General features: G+C 36.4%; 1 protein-coding gene across 2 annotated transcripts in view; it reads right to left on the bottom strand.

Annotated features, from left to right (window-relative positions):
* Positions 1-15,961, bottom strand: part of SLC5A12 (solute carrier family 5 member 12) — a 57,205-nt gene extending 41,244 nt beyond the window's left edge. Inside the window, exons 1-4 of one of the 2 annotated variants that reach the window (XM_032283710.1) lie at positions 15,774-15,961; positions 4,278-4,343; positions 2,966-3,017; positions 965-1,032 (exon numbers count right to left, since the gene is read on the bottom strand). In XM_032283710.1, the coding sequence (XP_032139601.1) occupies positions 965-1,032; positions 2,966-3,017; positions 4,278-4,343; positions 15,774-15,815 (228 nt within the window). In that variant the 5' untranslated portion in view covers positions 15,816-15,961. Of the gene's footprint in view, positions 1-964; positions 1,033-2,965; positions 3,018-4,277; positions 4,344-13,007; positions 13,918-15,773 lie in introns of those variants that run through there. The other variant, XM_032283709.1, reaches the window with a different exon arrangement.
* Positions 15,962-17,787: the final 1,826 nt, after the last annotated feature.

The following is a 17,787-nucleotide window of genomic DNA, read 5'->3' as shown; positions in this document are numbered from 1 at the left end:
GGAATAGGAATATGATAAGAATGAAATTTTTAAAAATGAAGATAAAACTAAGTGCAAAGAAATAATGGGATTTGCAAGTATGAAAAAGAGAGATCAAGGTATTTTAAAATTGTATATAATCAGAATAGATGTTACAAAGAGTAAGTGATAGCACATAACACCAAAATACATGAATCATCTGCTATAAGAAAATATATTAATTTTTTAAATTTTTATCTATAGAGTAGGAAAGAGAATTCAACTGTCCAGGAACCACTGCCATATGCTTAACTGGTTAATTATGGCCTGTACATGGTACAATGACTCAGAAGAATAAAGATTACAGTTGCAGGGTTTGGGCAAAAAATAGGTGCTCAATGAATGTCTGTTGAACTAAACTACATATAATTGTATTAATTACATAAACATGCTGCCAATACCGCTCAGGCTGCTTAATTAAAAACAGAGCATGTGTAAAGCCATATGGTAAATGTAATCCAGGCTTATCCAGAAATACAAGACAAAACAAGTTGTGAAACCCTCAAGTTTATAAAATGCCAGCCATCATTGCTCACTTGTATATACATTTTGTTAATTCTCAACCAGTAGACAGTGAAGTATAAAGTGTAAAGTATAACTGCCTCCTATGGTTTATGAGGGCTATGAATGAAAAACTCTTTTTCTCAGAAGTAGCATAGGGCCATCTATTCTCTAATCAGTAAGACCTTTTTTTTCATTAGATTTTTTCTTATTAGGTATAATTTTCTGGAATGAGTGCAGAGATTAAATTTTCTTAAAGGTTGGTAATGAAAAGAATGTTAAACAACAGCACCTTCCTCAGGAAACTATGACAGATAAGTTGACATACTTCTGCTTAATTTTGGAATAGCAAAGTCTGCTATAATTAGATGCCTGCTGCTGGAGATTTGCCCTTACCCCATATTACGAGGTAGTGTTAAATACTTCTTCACAGCTAGATACATACCAAGGTACAGTAGAATGTGCAAACAATTCCTGTTGCAAACACAGAGCCCCAGAGATGAAACCCAGTCACTAGGAAAGGAGAAAAACAGTATTAAAAGAAGTTTCCTTGAAAAACTTAAAAGAGCAAGTTTTATGAGGAAAGAAGACAAAATATTTTCATCAGTGTTCTTTGTAGGCAAAAATAAAATCAGAGTTTTCCCTCATTAAATTTTCTCACCTTTGAGAAAGATTATTTTTATTATATTTTTATACTTCTAGCTAGTCAATAAATTTCATGTAATGTTCAGTCAAATTTTTCCTCCTAAGATTTTATAGCTTCCAATCTTTGATCCAAATGTTTTCTTTGTTTTTGAGTTTCTGTTTTTCTCAACAAAGTTAGTCTGAGAACTCTGAAACCACCTAAACGTCATCCCTGCAGCAGGGATATCAAAGGAAGTAGTGGCTTTAGAGGGTCCACTGGGAAGATTTTTGGGCAGAAATCCAGTACATTTGAATTTTTATGCAAACAACCCACCTTTCTTCTCTAACCATCATGAGAAATTTGAACAAAAATTGATTTTTAATACCTCTTTGACATTTTGTTTCTAGGAAAACAATCCTTTTATTGAATGTACCTAGTATACATAGGTATACATGTGCCATGGTGGTTTGCTGCACCCATCAACCTGTCATCTACATTAGATATTTCTCCTAATGCTATCCCTCCTTTGGTCCCCCAGCCCCAGATAGGCCCCAGTGTATGATGTTCCTCTCCCTGTGTCCATGTGTTCTCATTGTTCAACTCCCACTTATGGGTGAGAACATGCAGTGTTTGGTTTTCTGTTCTTATGTTAGTTTACTGAGAATGATGGTTTCTACCTTCATCCATGTCCCTGCAAAGGACATGAACTCATGCTTTTATATGGCTGCATAGTATTCCACGGTGTATATGTGCCACATTTTCTTGATCCAGTCTACCATTGATGGGCATTTGGATGCTTCCAAGTCTTTGCTATTGTGAACAGTGCTGTAATAAACATAGGTGTGCATGTATTTTTGTAGTAGAATTATTATAATCCTTTGGGCATATACCCAGTAATGGGATGCTGAGTCAAATGGTATTTCCGGTTCTAGATCCTTGAGGAATCACTACACTGTTTTTCACAATGGTTGAACTAATTTACACTCCCACCAACAGTGTAAAAGTGTTCCTGTTTCTCCATATCCTCTCCAGTATCTGTTGTTTCCTGGCTTTTTAATGATTGCCATTCTAACTGGCATGAGATAGTATCTCATTGAGGTTTTGATTTGCATTTCTCTAATGACCAGTGATCTTTGACTTTTAACAATCCATGCCTTTTTATTCCTGTAGCTTGTAAGAATGCATATCATAAAATCAGATTACAAGTCCAAAGCACAAAACTCAGAAGAATATCAAGATAAAAAAGACTTTCTTAGCAGCTCTTATCTAAACCTCACTGACTCTGAGATTAATATTTCTCAATATAAGCACATAGCCCAATTAAATGCAATACTGAGAACTTTCAATATGACGGGTACCATTGTGAAGTTTACTTTCACTTCTTTCTTTTTGTTTCTAGCATTCTATTGTTTTGAAAGTAACAACTATAAATTTTAATGTAACTATTGTAAGCAACTTTTACTCTTACACTGGATTATCTACTTCATGAGATCACTAAAATCCATATATTATAGATAAACATACTTAGTGACATATACAATACTGAAACTGCCATAATTCCAGTGATTGAAAACCAAAACCAAATCCCAAACAAAAGCAATCAAAATTGGTATCTAGAAGTATGTGAATCAAAACCAACGAATTGTTTGTATTATTTTCGATGTTCAATCAATGTTTAGAGCTTCATGTAATGACTTCTAATAGTAATTCAGAACTACCAGATGAATATCTCCCTAACAAAGTATTTTATTTATAATTCTACAAGGTGAGAATTCAGGCATAAAAATGGTAAGATATGCCAAGGGAATGTTGATAACTCACCTTGATTGAGTGCCAGGGCAGGAGCATACACAACCACTCCTGTGTAGAGAATCTGGTAGAGAAACAAGAATCAGGTGGGCAGTGAGAAAGTGACATAGAAAGGAAAACTACCTAGACAGTTCTTTATTGATATTAGAGTTGTATTCTCTTCAACTTGTTCATCAAACATCGCATTCCCGTCTACTCTAAATTTTACATTGCTCACCACTGTCAGCAGTTTGTAGAGGGGATGTAATCATTAGGTGGTAGAAGAGGGCTGGATTTTCAAAACTGCTACAAATTTTGAGATATTATGGTTATATTTTGTATATCTCTAAGGGATACAAAAATAGACTTAATTTTCATTCACCTTCCTTCTACCCATTTGCCTCATACACGCATCAAAATGTACTCTCTACTGACTTCATGGGACAGAAGCATATTTCAGCAGTTTGATGAAATATGGAATTTAGAGGTGAGATGGTAAGAATCTGCAAGGAGAAAGTACTGTGCTGGGAAGACTAACAACATGGGTGGGTGATCTCCGTAATGAATATATCTTCTAATTCCCAGAATTGTAACCACTACCCTGCTCAAAATAGGTCCAGTTTCTCTAGTTTCTATTGGGAATTTCACCATGTAGAGATTCACATTAAGGTTTTAAAAGGCAATTATCTATAGACAGATCCAGGAGCATTGTTTTCCTCTATTTTCTTGCCTAAATTCCTCAGCTAGTGAGTAGGAGTTTTTATTAAGAAGAGGGAAGAAGCTTATCTTCTAGCAGAAAGTACTTGGTGAGTAGAAGGAAGTGTACCAAAGCCATGCCATGGGAAAATTTGGAGCAGCATGAAGACATCCCAAAGCTGGGAGGGTGGGAAAAGAGTTCATAAGAGGGGAGAGAGGGAAGCAGGAAATATTGTCTTAAAATGACTTTCAGCAAAATAGGCATTTCTGCTTCAACTCAGTTAATGGCTAAAAAACAAAACAAAGACACAAACAAATCTAGTTACCTGATCATTTCATATCTAATCTAGAGCAACATTTACAGGTTAAACAGCAGTGAAATAAATGTTAAGAAAATGTGGGTGGCTTACACACACACACACACACACACACACACACACACACACGAAGCTGTTTTCTTTTCCCTTTGTGGTTTACAGTATACATTTGTTTCTTATTTTTAGCACAGATTAAAAGTGCTATCTGTGGAATAAAGTAGTGTCTTCTTAGTATTAAGTGTCCTTTATCTGAGTTTATTGCCCCCAAAATAAACAAACCTATATCTTGTAACCTCACAGTTTCCACATCTGCAGCAGCCATGACCTCTTACCGTCTGTACAATGTAGATGACTGTGGCAGCATAGCGAACTGGTTTGTTGAATCGTAGTTGTAAGTACTAAAGGAAACAGAAAGACATGCAGAGTCAGTGAGATTTAGATAAGAGCTGATAAGAAAGTCCTTTTTATCTTGGTATATCCTCTGTTGTGCTTTAGACTTGTAATCTGATTTTGTGATATGTATCCTTAGAAGCAACAGTACTGAAAAAGCATGGATTGTTAAAAGCCAAAGATCTATTGAAACTCAACTTTTGTTCATGCTTCTCCTGATGATCAGAGAAGAGAAGCGAGTTGTTTGAATAAAAATTCAACTCTATTGACTTTCTGCCCAAGAGTCTTCCCAGTGGACCCACTGAAGCCATTATTTCCTTTAATATCCCTGCTGCTCCAAATTCAGCTCAATCCTTTATTTTCTCTTTTCTTGATTGCTGCTGTAGCACTCCAACTGATCTCCCTAATACCAATCTTTGCCCATTCATCCTATCAACCACATATCTGCCATATCGATTCCCTTAAAGCAGAGCTCTGATCATGTTGCTCTTTTTCTCAAATTCTTCAATGATTCTCTGTCATTGACAAAACAAAGTGCACATCCCAGACTTGATATTCAAAACCTCCCATTGTCAGACCCCCACCCTCCCTTTCTTAAATCATATCACTAACCTTTACATAATTTATTCTCCACATATAATTATTATTTAACATTCAGCTAACATGTTGTGTGCTTTTTCAGACCTTTCTTTCATTTAGTCAGAATTCTTAATATAAGAGCCACTCTCCCCAAATTTCACAAAGTCTTAGTCATCTGTCAACAGATGGAAGGAAAAGTCAATACATTCTTTCAGATATCAAATTATGCAGTTGAAACAGTCTTTCCTCTTTCACAGATGAGAAACTCAAGGCTTAGATCATGGATGAAAGCATCAGCCCCACTGCTATTCCTAGCCCTGCTCATACTTTCTCCTCTGAGCTCATATGGCACTAATATTAAGACATTTTCATGGTTCTCAGTTGTTATGTTGTATTTCGGTATTGAATTTGATTATCTTACTGTATTCGTTTGTTGCTAATACTGTACAAATTAATTGCCACCAATTTTTTGGCTTAAAACAACAGAAACTTATTACCTCTCTGTTCTGAAAAACAAAAGTTAAAAATCAATTTCACTGGGTCAGAATCAACATGTGAGCAGGAGGCTCCTACAGGAAGCTCTAGGGAAAGTCAGCTTCCTGCCTTCCTGTTGTTAGTGGATGCTGGCAGTCCTTAGCTTCTGGTTCCACCACTCCAATCTCTGCCTTTATAGTTACATTACCTTTCCTTTTGCCTTTCAAATTTCCCACTACCTCCCTCATATAAGGATACATGTGGATTGTATTTATATAGGGCCCCTCTGGATAATCCAAGACAATTTTCTCACCTCAAAATCCTTTAATCACATTTGCAATAATCCATTTTTAAAAAACCATGTTAAGTAATATTAACAGCTTTCAGGGATTACACCTGGATATATATTGGGGAAGGTATGTTGCTTTCAGCCTGCCACCTTTACCATCCCTGATACATACAAATACCATTCTATTTTATTCATTTTTATCTTTATCATTTATGCATTCATTCATTCAACAAATATTTGTTACCTGCTTTACATATTGCATTCTGACACAAAATGATTAGCAAATATAACAGAGTCCATAGCATAGAGGATCTTACAGATTAGAAGAGGTGACCATTAACAAATATTTATACTGATAAAAGTAAAGTTGCAATTGTGATATGTACTATAAGAGCTACAGGTAGCTGTGAACTTGCTAAATAGTAGGATCTGATTTATTGTTTTAGAGGTAAGGAAAATAAATATTCTAGAAGAAATTAGTATGTGTCTTTCAGTGCATAATAACATGTATTGAATACACAAAATTAATTTTTAAAGTGTTAAATGGCTTGAGGATTAAATTTCTTGCTAGTAGTTTCTACTTCATAGTTCTTTCTTTTCCGAGTTAAAAAAAAAAATCATTTTGATTAAATCAAGGATTGTTAACCGATTTATCCTTTCCCTAGAAACACTAGGTAAATGTTTCATGGCTTACTATGGGTCCTTCTTTGAAACAGAGGGCATCTCTTGGCAGAACTGTGACTCCATTTTACACTAAGTCACATTCTCAACTTATCCTGTCAGATTCTCCCAAACCTGAGGTAAAACAAAAAAACAAAACAAAACAAAACAAAACAAAAAAAACTTATTTTTATGCCCTCTCTTCAGCTGATATATTCTGTGAGCCAGAATGTATAGTCCAGTGAATATGTGAATGAGGGCACCAGATGTAAGGAAAATATTATTACAGAGGAAGGGAAGTCAGTGAGGAGTCAGCAGTTTCAAATATCATTAGATAGAAAACATTGCAAAATGTTTTTGGTAAAGACAACTTGGGTTCACATCTTATGCCCTTGGGAAGAGTAGTTTCTGCCACTAAGCCATGGTTTTCTCTTCTGAAAGTGAATGCTTGTATGGATCAAATGGTGGGAGGTATGCCAATGCCAAGTACAGAGCTAGGGATTAATGACTGCAGTGGTCACTGAGGGTTCAACACCCATAGTTTATTGGCACTCACTGTTCCAGTACCTGTTGATGGCATCTAAATGTGCCTGAGGTTATCTGCTTGAGACTGTTATGAGCCTTTGCACTGGGTCACAGGGCAGATCAGAAAGGCCTGGGGGTGTTATCATCAGCACTTAGCCAATGACTAAATGGAGTTGGAAACAAAATATCCTGGCTTTTTACCTTTCAGTGAGGACAACCCTGAGACACATTTTATATTGTCTCTTAGAGACTCCCAGTTGGATTGAACCCCTATTGCTCACAGTGCAACCTGCTCAAAATTACATTTTTTGTTGGTGTCTTTTTCTTCTACGTCTCTTGCTGCCACTTGTCTATCAGTGCTTACTGGAATCACTTCCCCCAAATCAACTTGCATTCAAATCCTTGTTTCAGAATCTGCTTCTAGCAGAATGCAACTTAAGACAGAGAAATTTATAGTAAAGATTTTGAAAATGCTTCTGTAATGAGGTATGTTCTCTTTCTGATAGGAACTCTTTTCTATCACATAAAGAACTCAGGATAGCCTACTGAAGAATGAGACCAAAGGTAACAAGGACAAGCTGTCTCATTTGCATTCCCCTAGACCAGAAAGATGGTAGCCAACGTACTACCTTATGGAAGTCACATACATGGCCCCAAATGAGACCAGCCCAATTTCATGGGGCCCATCTGAGCCAGGCAAAATAGCTAATCTACAGAATTGTGATAAAGTAAAATAGTTATTTCGAGACATTTATCTTGTGGTAGTATGCTACATAGCAATAGATAACAATGAATACAAGGATTGGTACTAGAAGTGGGGAGAAGTAACAAAAAACAAAAATATATAGCATTAGTTTTGGTACTGGGTGGCACAAGGAAGCCTGGAAAACCTAAGGGGCAATGAATCCTGAAAAAGGTAAAGTCACGAGGATGCTGCTATAGAGATCTTGAAAAAAATCAATGATTTTCACATCTCAGTTAAATGCCACTCAATTCAGTCAACCCAGTAAAATTATAAAGACAGTACTGGGGAAAATCTATATGAACAAAGGCCTATTCAGAAGGCAGTCTCCCTGAATTCCAGTTTGAGATTTGCTGGTATCTTATTCTGTGATATGCCTCAGGATTCTCGTATGTGAAAGAAGAAAGACTATTAGAAATGCCTAACTCTATATCTGAAAGAATGTATCCACTTTCCTTTCAATGTATTTACTCATTCAGTGATCACCATTGGCATATATATAAGCTATTCCTATTGTCAAAAGTAAAAATGCAACAGAGAAGTTGCATGCTTTATGCCTTCTTGTAAAAGTATCTGATGTGACATTTACCAACATTATGATGGATTATTTTCAGAACCCCATACTTGATCCAGCCATACTGTTTTCCATCTCAGGAAATACCAACTCTACTTTTCAGGTTGGTTCGAGCCCAAATGACACATAACCAACCTTTACTCCTCTTTCCCACCTTCCCCACATCTAATTCATAAAAGAAATCTGGGTGCTTGCCCCCTACTTTCAAAATATATTTGCCTGCATACATACTCTCTTACCACCCTATTACTATTATCTATTACCCAATTATGTAAGAACACTCCCAATTACCTCCCTGATTCAGCAGTAAAAGTCCTATAATTACTCTTACTATATAGCTAGAGTAATGTACTCTTAACATACAAATCTCATCATGTCACTTCTCTTCCCAAACACTGTAATGACCAATCATTTCTAGGGTAAAAGCTAATCCCTATGATGACCTAAAAGGTCTCATAATTTTGGTTCAGACACTAAATATCTCTTTTACAACAAATATTTTACAGCACCATTTACTCTCCTGAAATAATATTCAATAATATCTTATAGATAAACATCGTATTTCTCAAAATATAAATATAATTACTAAGAATACCACCACTGTCATTTAAAGGAGAACTAAAAGGAAAGCATTTATGAAAAAAAAAAAAAGTATGTAAGGTATAAATGCCCAGAAACCACTGTGCAAGAAGACATAGTGAAGTAGTAGCCTGGGCACTATTATAACGAAAATCTGAAAATGAAGAGAAGTAATTGAGATGCCATGAAGTCCAAGAAAAATGAGAAAACAGGTAGGCATTGGCCATAAGCCAATATTAAGTTAGGTAAATAATAAACTGGATATATTAGTGTATGGTAAGAGAAGGAATGAAATAGCTTTAATTAAAGTGAAGATAATATTATGAGACTAATAATCTGTGCAATTGAGATAATGAAAATATATGATATTGCAAATGAGCTAAGCCTAATTTATCACTTGAGGGTTAGAAGAATTCCTTATGCTTAGATTTGCGACAGGGTGGTGATAAAGTAGCACAGATGGCCTATCTTAGTGTTGAAATCCCACCACATATCAAGGCATTTAAATCAGCAGGCTATTGCTATGTGACACCCACCCCCAAACTCATTGGCTCAAAAACCAAAAATTTATTATTTCTCATAACTCTGAGGACAGGCTGAGTGATCTCTCTGGTTTCATCAGGACTCTCATATAGCTCTAATAACCTGGAAGATCAATGGAGAAAGGTCTGAGATGGTCTCACTCACAGGTCTGGTAACTGGTGTTGGCTCTTGGCTGAATGTCTCTGTTCTTCATGTGTCCACTCATGCTCCTGAAGCTATGCCAGCTTCCTTACATAGCAGTATCAGGGCAGGACAAAGGCAGTACCAGGAGGACAAAGGCAGAAGCTGCAAGGCTCATGAGGACTAGGCTCCAAGCTCACAGAACAGCACTTTGGCTACATTCTAATGGTCAAAGCAAGTCACAAAACTAGCCAAGGTTCACAAGGTGGATAAAGAGACTCTACCTCTTTAAGGCTTTAGTATTTAAAAAGACGCTGGAATGGATATCTTTCAATAAGTAACAGAGAACGGAGGCTGAAGAAAGAAACTCAAGATACTGTAGACACACTAAGTGGTATAAATTTGGAGATAGCAACAACAATAATCATAATAATACAACACTCTTACATAGCATTTACCATTTGCCAGGCTCTGTTAAACTATTTGTATATAATACATCATTTATTCCTCACAGACATCCTTTGAGATAGATTTTTGTATTATCACTATTTTACACATGTGAAAACCAGGTACAGAAAAGTTAAGTAGTTTCTGCCAAAGTCATGCAACTAGCAAGTAGCAGAGCTGACACTGAAAGCCAAGTCAACAAAGCTTAGAGTCCATACATTTTTTTTTAAGACAGAGTCTCACTCTGTTGCCCAGATTGGAGTGCAGTAGATCTCGAAGGCTCACTGCAACCTCCTGCGTTCAAGTGATTCTCGTGCCTCACCCTCCCGAGTAGCTGGGATTACAAGTGCGTGCCACCATGCCTGGCTAATTTTTTTGTATTTTTTTTTTTTTTAGTGGAGATGGGTTTTGCCACGTTGGCCAGGCTGGTTTGGAAATCCTGATCCCAGGTGATCTGTCCAACTCAGCCTCCCAAAGTGCTGAGATTATAGGTGTGAGCCACCATGCCCAGCCTAGAGTCCATACTTTTAACCTGCATGCCGTAATGCCAATTTTTATAAAGCAAGAGGTAATCCCAAAATAACCTTATGTATACTTTACATACTCGGATGAGTTACTATTAGGCCACTACAAATTTAAAAATATGTAGGAGCAAAAATAGTAAATATTTTAAAAAACAATGTTGTAAATTAAATTCAGTGAAGTCCTTATATCTTCAATACTTGTACTAATTTATTAATTTAAAAAGAGAATCAAATCCCCTCAGTTATATAATTGCAATTGGTTTAGTTGTTTTTGCAGTAACTGGGCATTTTACTAAAACCAGTTACGGCTAAGCATGTATTGAGCAGCATATATGGAATAGACAGATTGCTCAAACTAAGTAAATTGTTCAATAATTTTAAGACACTGTTTTTATTCATTTAGTTTCTGGAAAATGTACTAATTTATAGTGTGTTTATAACTTTTTATTGTAAAGTTACTATGCACTAAACTAATACTAATATTTGCAGTAGTTTTTGAGCATAACAGCATTAAACATCATGCAGTACAGGGTGAAATTATTCATTGTATATGTGCCTTTACACACTGCGAGCCATCTGGTGTCTCTGCCCTCAGCTCCCTAAATGTTAGTAGTGGCCCCTAATCATTTTGACAAACAAATATTCCACAAATATCCCAAGTGCTTCCCCTGTGTGGCACTAGCCCTACTGAGACCCCTGCTGTATGTAACTGGGCACACCTATCTCTTTGATCTCATCTTTTACCGTTGTCCCCTTTGCTCTCTCTCCTCTAAGCACACTGATTTCTTTGCTGTCCTTCAACTTGCCAGTCACACTCCTTTTCTAGGGCCTTTGCATCTGTGACTCCTTCAGCCTGAGATGTACTTCCCTTATCTGGCGCAATTATTCGCTTTCTTCCAGTCTCCATTTATATGTCCTATTATATTTGAAGCTTCATATGATCACCCTCTATGAACATGGACATACCATCTTTCCCCACTCATACCAGCATTCCCTCTCTCTATCTTATCCTATTTACTTTACTTTTTCTCCATTTTTTTTTTTTGTAGGATGGGACAGCATAGTTATTTAGCGTATGATGTCTAAAGTTTAGACTGCCTGGTTTGACAAACTTTTACTTGCTAGCTGTGTGTCACTTAGCAAGTTACTTAATGCTACATACTTCAGTTTTCTAGTCTGTTAAAATGAGATGATAGTATCTATCTAAAAATGATTGTTTTAAGGCTAAATGACTAACACACATAAGGAACTTAGAGAAGTATTTAGCACATAAATACCATATTCATTTGTATTATGGTTTTTCTTACACAGTGTATATGTATTGACTGCCCTTCTCTGCTATGAAGCAAGCTCCATGACAGCAGGAACTTAGTGCTATGCTTTATGCCTAGGGCCACAAGAATGCCTAAACAAGCTGGGCATCGTGGCATGCTCCTATAGTCCCAGCTACTTGGGAGGCTAATTTAAAAGAATCATTTGAGCCCAGCAGTTTGAGAAAAGCCTGGGCAACATTGCAAAACCTCCGTCTTGTAAATAAATAAATAATGAAAAAAAAAAAAGAGGAGTGCCTTTTTAAGTATCTTAACAGTAGAAGCGTAATGAATATTTACTGAGTAAATAGTCATAAAAATTACATTCCATAAAACTATGGAATCATAACATTTTTCAAGACTTCTTAAAAAGTGTTCATTTCCATGAGTGGCTTTTGAAGGGTAGAATAATGTTTTATACTCATTTAGCTTACAGATTTTTTTTAAAAAATTGGATCTCTTATGCGTCTTCTGCAGTGACTTAGTAGGAATGATATTGGATGATGAAAATAAACACCTTGTTAGTAGAAACTTATTTTTGATTACACTTCTATATTGAGCATGCAAATTCAATTTTGAACATGGTGTCTTCACTGAGAATCATTGTAAAGTCAAAACACCACTGCCTCATTTCCCTCTTATTAAATAATTCCCATACTTGTATGATTTGTCAGTTCCTTCCTGTTAAAATACTTTTTGTATTTTTCAAAAATATGACCATTTTCTCATTAAAAATTAGAGTCTCATTATAATTTGTGTTAAAATGCCCTCTACTCTCTGAGGGAAAGGCCACTAAGTAAAGATAGAGAAAAAATAAGTTTCTCAGGTCTGTCTACTATTAAAAAATCTTAACTAAGTCATTTATCTGTATCTCAGTTTTCTTAGCTGGAAAATTTCCATACTCATGATAGATATTCTGTTTGCTTTTCAGAATGATGATGCTCCTAATAATAAAAAATAACATCAGTCCTCTGTTGCAAACCTACAAACGAGGCCATATATCAAGTGCTGACATAGAAGTTCTCATTTAATCATTAAAATAGCCATGTGGGATTGTCATCATTATTTTCCTTTTACAGATGGGAAAATAGATATTTCTGCCTCCAAAGCTTAGGCTTTTTTACAATAACATTGTAATGTCTTTCTCTTAATGTATAATTGTCCTGCAAATCAGAGAGTGCTCTCCAATTACCAGGTGCTATCATCAGGTGAAGAAGAAAAAAAAAAAAGAACAACAAAAATAGTTCAAGTCAAGAAAAACATAGCAACTCTGCTGAAATAGAGAAGAATGGAGAAATTATCTTACCTCATAAGTGCTGGTGATACCAGATCTGTAGAACACAGGGAGAAAGAGCTCTGATGTTAAGACAATGACAAATAGGTAAGAAATGAAGAAGACTATGAAGGATGCCCCAAAGCGGTAGACTTCAGAAGGGGTTCCCAGGACGGTGACAGCTGACATGAAGCTGGCTGTCAGAGACAAGGCGACAGGGCCAAAGTTCATTTGCCTTCCACCAACCAGAAATTCCCTGGAAGTTGCCTTTTTTCTCTCCTTGATGGCAAAGAACACCCCAATTCCAGAGGAAATGAAAAAGAGGGCTGCAAATACGACATAATCCCAAATTGCAAAGTTCTTCACCTCCATAGTGGAACGTATGGCACCAGAGAGTTTCTTTCAACCAGATCTCAGGAAGATGTTTCCAAAAGCAAAGTTCCGTACAGTGTATGCTTTGCTGAGAGGAGAGACTGTGATTCCCTGAAGAAAATTATAACCAGAGGCACTTGTTTGAATCTTCAGACACCAAGGTGTACTTAGCGAAGATCTCAAAAGTTGACTACAAAGAAGAATCTGGTGGTGGTATTGGCACCAAGAGACGAGAATTTGAAATCTGACCCTGGCTAAGAGCTGTCTGTTCTTCTCCTAAAGCATATGCCACAGAGAAGGAACTCAGATATGTTCTGAAATTAATAATCACTGGGGGTGGAATGGACTGGCCAGATAACATGGTGTTTTATCTCCTAGTTGTTTTTTTTTTTTTTTAAGGTTAAACATTACTGGGAAACACAGAATTGGTAAAAGTTGACCACCTCAGCATGTTTAATTAGTGAGATGGAATCTGTAAAATGCAAACACAGCTCTCAGCAGTGTCTTCCTCTTGAGAAAGGGAGAGTGGAGACTGTGTGCCTGCAATTGTCGGAGGCAGTGGATGTGAAAGGAAAGGAGCAAAGGACTAGGAATCCAGAGATCTTTGCTCAAGTCCTATCTCAACCACGAGAAAGCTGTGGTACTTTTCATAAATCTTTTAACATTTCTGAACTTCACCTAAAACACAGGGATAATAAGACCTTACCAGGTCTCTGAGTCCCAAACTTCCTGACCCTCTTTGTCCTGATCTGTAAAATTGAAGGTAATAATATCTATCTCATTGGCTGTTATCTGTACTTACAGCAGAGCACTCCTGAACATCACAGTTTTTCTTTCTTCTAGGACACAGAAAAATAGATTATGGATTTGCCATTTATTAATAAATTATTTATAGCCCTCAACTTTATCTTGTCTTTGTCTTATTTTCACCAGGTTACTATAACTGTACTCACTGGCTAAGTTAAAAGTAGGACCAGCACAAATGAGAGAAGGAAGGTAACAATCCAGTTATAAATTCCTGTTTCTGCTCTCTTTAGATTCTGTCAATTGTTCCAAAGTACCAGCACAATTTTTAACTTTCTTCATGCTTCTCCTCCTTCTTCAGTGGCCTTCTCCATCCCTACCTCTACAAAACCTGTCTATTCTATAAGATCTAGTGTGAGTTTTCTCTACTCTGTGAAGCTTTTGCTGCCTCTCCACCCCAACTCCGGTAGAACATAGCTTCCCTTAATACTCATTTCGTACTTTGCCATCATCTTGCTTATTTTAGGGAATCTCTATGTAACTGGCTATAGGAGTCTGTCAGTTGTTGCAAATGACCATTTCCTTGAAGAGAGAAGCAAAGATCTACTCCATAGAGCTAATAAATTATAGTCATTGTAGAAAATAAAAAAAAATTTTAAAGAAGAAAACTAAAATTATCCTTAATGCCCAAAGACAGTAATATTTCCAGCTAAACAATCAAACAAAAAAAATGCTCTAATTTTGTTTTTTACATCTGGATAACTGAATAAATCTTTGCTTCATGAATTTGAATTAGACCCCAGAAAGTTCTAATTGGACAGCTAAAATATGCTTTTAGTTATCATTAAAAATATGAAGACTCTCCCAAGAGCTGTCTGTGTCCTGTGTTTCAACTCCTCTGCTAAATTTTGAGAGCTGATATGATAAATGTTAATGAAAAGCTTGGTCTTTAATATATTTACCTCAGTCTGGGCTTTTAATTATTTATATCACGAGGTTTTCCAATTATATATGAGGCTTTCGTTGTAGTGATCTCAGCAGAAAATCAGAACATTATTTTGCTTTCAGAGACTTGACTACTTTATAGTTTAATGTTTACACTACCTAATTGTTAAAATTCAATCTACAAGACATGTAACCCTCTTGTAAAAGTCAAGTTAATAATGGTTCCAAACATTATCATCAATGAGGTTCTAAGGTTATATACTAGAAGCATACAACTGAAGAGTCAATGAGTACTGCTGGTTTTAATTAAACTTTGTGTAGAAACAATATTACCTAAATGACTCCAATTAGTTTTGAATTTTGAAGCAGTAGGAAGCAGAGTGGTTAATATCTGGGATGTGAAGGAATCTTTATGCCTCTTAGGAAAGTATTCCTTGCTTTCAACGTTTCGTTGATTATAAGGCACAGCATCAATTCAGTAATTAAATTTTCAGATATTTTCTACATATTTGCCCTTTTCTCCCTTTGGTAGCATTCATTGTCCTCAAATTCTCTTCTTAATTCCATGAAGACTCACTCCATGCAAAGTTCATGCTGATTGTAAAGCACAGCAGCAAGTATTTATAACTTTTCAGTATTAAAAAAACCTGGTACATTCAATGACCTCATCAATTAGAAGCACATTTCTAAATCATAAATGCTAATATGAGAAGAAGGAGGGAAAATGTGTTTTTTTACCTGAATAAATCCCTGTATCATTGACTGGACATGGTGGCTCATTCCTGTAATCCCAGCACTTTGGGAGGCCAAGGCGGGCAGTTCACAAAGTCAAAAGATTAAGACCATCCTAGCCAAGATGATGAAACCCCGTCTCTGCTAAAAATACAAAAATTAGCTGGGCATAATGGCACATGCCTGTAGTCCCAGCTACTCAAGAGGCTGAAGCAGGAGAATCACTTGAACCCGGGAGGTGAAAGTTGCAGTGAGCCAAGATTGCGACACTGCACTCCAGCCTGGCAACAGAACGAGACTCTGTCTAAAAAAGAAAAAGAAAAAGAAATCCCTGCAGCGCCTCTACTCTCTCTCAGGTGCATCACATACCATCATTTGTATTTGACTCACTTAGCGTAAGGCTTGAGCCCCTATTAGAATACAAGTACCATCATCTGTTACATACACATGGCCTTAAAAAGGTTCTGCTATTCAATTACCCACATGCTTAATAAGTTAAATTTGTAATTGTTAACATTCGTAATCTCTGGAATGTAAAATAGTTCAGCAATTTGCATGGAGTAAGTTGTAATGGGAATGAAAGAGTTTGATGATATTAAATGCTACCAAAGAGAGAAAAAAGTAAAGAACTGGAAAAATAGGGCATCAAAACAAAATGAAACAAAAAATACCATTGCTGCAATGTTGCTAAGAGTGAACTCTGCACACTGGGGTTATTTGGCCTGGGATGAAAAAGAAAACACACCTGAACAACGTTGGCCATTTAAGACTAGACTTTCACTAAATTGCTACCTTCCTTCATCTGTTCTCTAAGCCAGTGGGAGCAGGAGTGGTGTAAAAGAATAAAATGGCTATTACTTTGTTTTGTTTTTATTTTAAACCAGGAAGTAGCAAGATTAAAGCTATGTCGCAGAAAAATTAATCTTCTCTAATAATTTTTACATTTTTCAGTCCAATGAATATCATCAAGAATGGCTCTAAGAATTCCTCACAATGTGAATAAGCTGCTTGATTGAGATAGGGAAAGCAGTCCTCTCCATAGAGCTTCCTCTCAAGGAGCAAGCCTGTCAAACAAATTCCTAGGAGGCAAATTGGTGACGCCAAACCATACTTTAACAGAAATTATGGCTTAAAAAAACTAACTGTAAAGCAATTGTAGCCATTACTGTCTTCCAAGAGGAATTGAGTAATTCCCATCCTGAAGAAGATAATTCTCTCTAATGCTTACTTCTGCTTACAGAGATCGATAGGGAAAAAACCATGGCCAAAAATTTTAACATAAAAGAGAAAAGACTGCAAATCCAGAGCTTCTGCTCTTCCTGTAACCTATAAAAGCCATGGCCCACAGCAGAGGCTTCTTGATTGGCTACTATCTTCATGAATACAGAAAGAGTCGATCTGATGAGAAGGTGGGGAAGATATAAGAACTCTGCTTGCAAATAATCAGGCCTTTAATTTTTTTTTTCTTTTTAGTCCATTGAAATGATATTGGAGACTTGTTGTAGGAGTGAAGACAAAGAAGTGGCACAAAAATCTGGTTGGTGGCATGAACATTTCTCAAAAAATGTCCCAGTGTAAGGAAGAGCTGATGAGATCTTAATAATGTGAATAATTAATTTTAAATATTTTTTGTTGTTGTGCTGTGCTGGGAGATAAATTCCTTCTTTACTCCTAAACTTTAGGAAAAACTTGCTACATCACTGACATTGCATTGTTATTTTATCATTAAACTAAAGGGAAAGAAGTTTGTATTCTGCTTTGGGCTCAAAATGGTGGTACAGATGGATAACTGTTGGAGGAGGTAAAACCCACAGAGGAGATAGAGAATACGGCAGAAACAGGAATTGGAGAAAGACCTCCTGAGATCTTTGTGGTCTTTGAGGTTGAAGAGAAAAAGGCCACTTGGTATTCAATTCTATCAGAAGGTTGAGCTTTCTTTTCTTTATTTTTCTTTTTTCTCTTCTTCTTTCCTTTCTCTCTCTCTCTCTCTCTCTCTCTCTCTCTCTCTCTCTCTCTCTCT

This window comes from Sapajus apella, unplaced genomic scaffold (assembly GCF_009761245.1).
Source record: "Sapajus apella isolate SASKATOON/1434 unplaced genomic scaffold, GSC_monkey_1.0 scaffold14, whole genome shotgun sequence".
Taxonomy (NCBI): domain Eukaryota; kingdom Metazoa; phylum Chordata; class Mammalia; order Primates; family Cebidae; genus Sapajus; species Sapajus apella.
The sequence above is the reverse complement of the archived record's forward strand: the minus strand, read 5'-3'. Positions and strand labels throughout refer to the sequence as shown.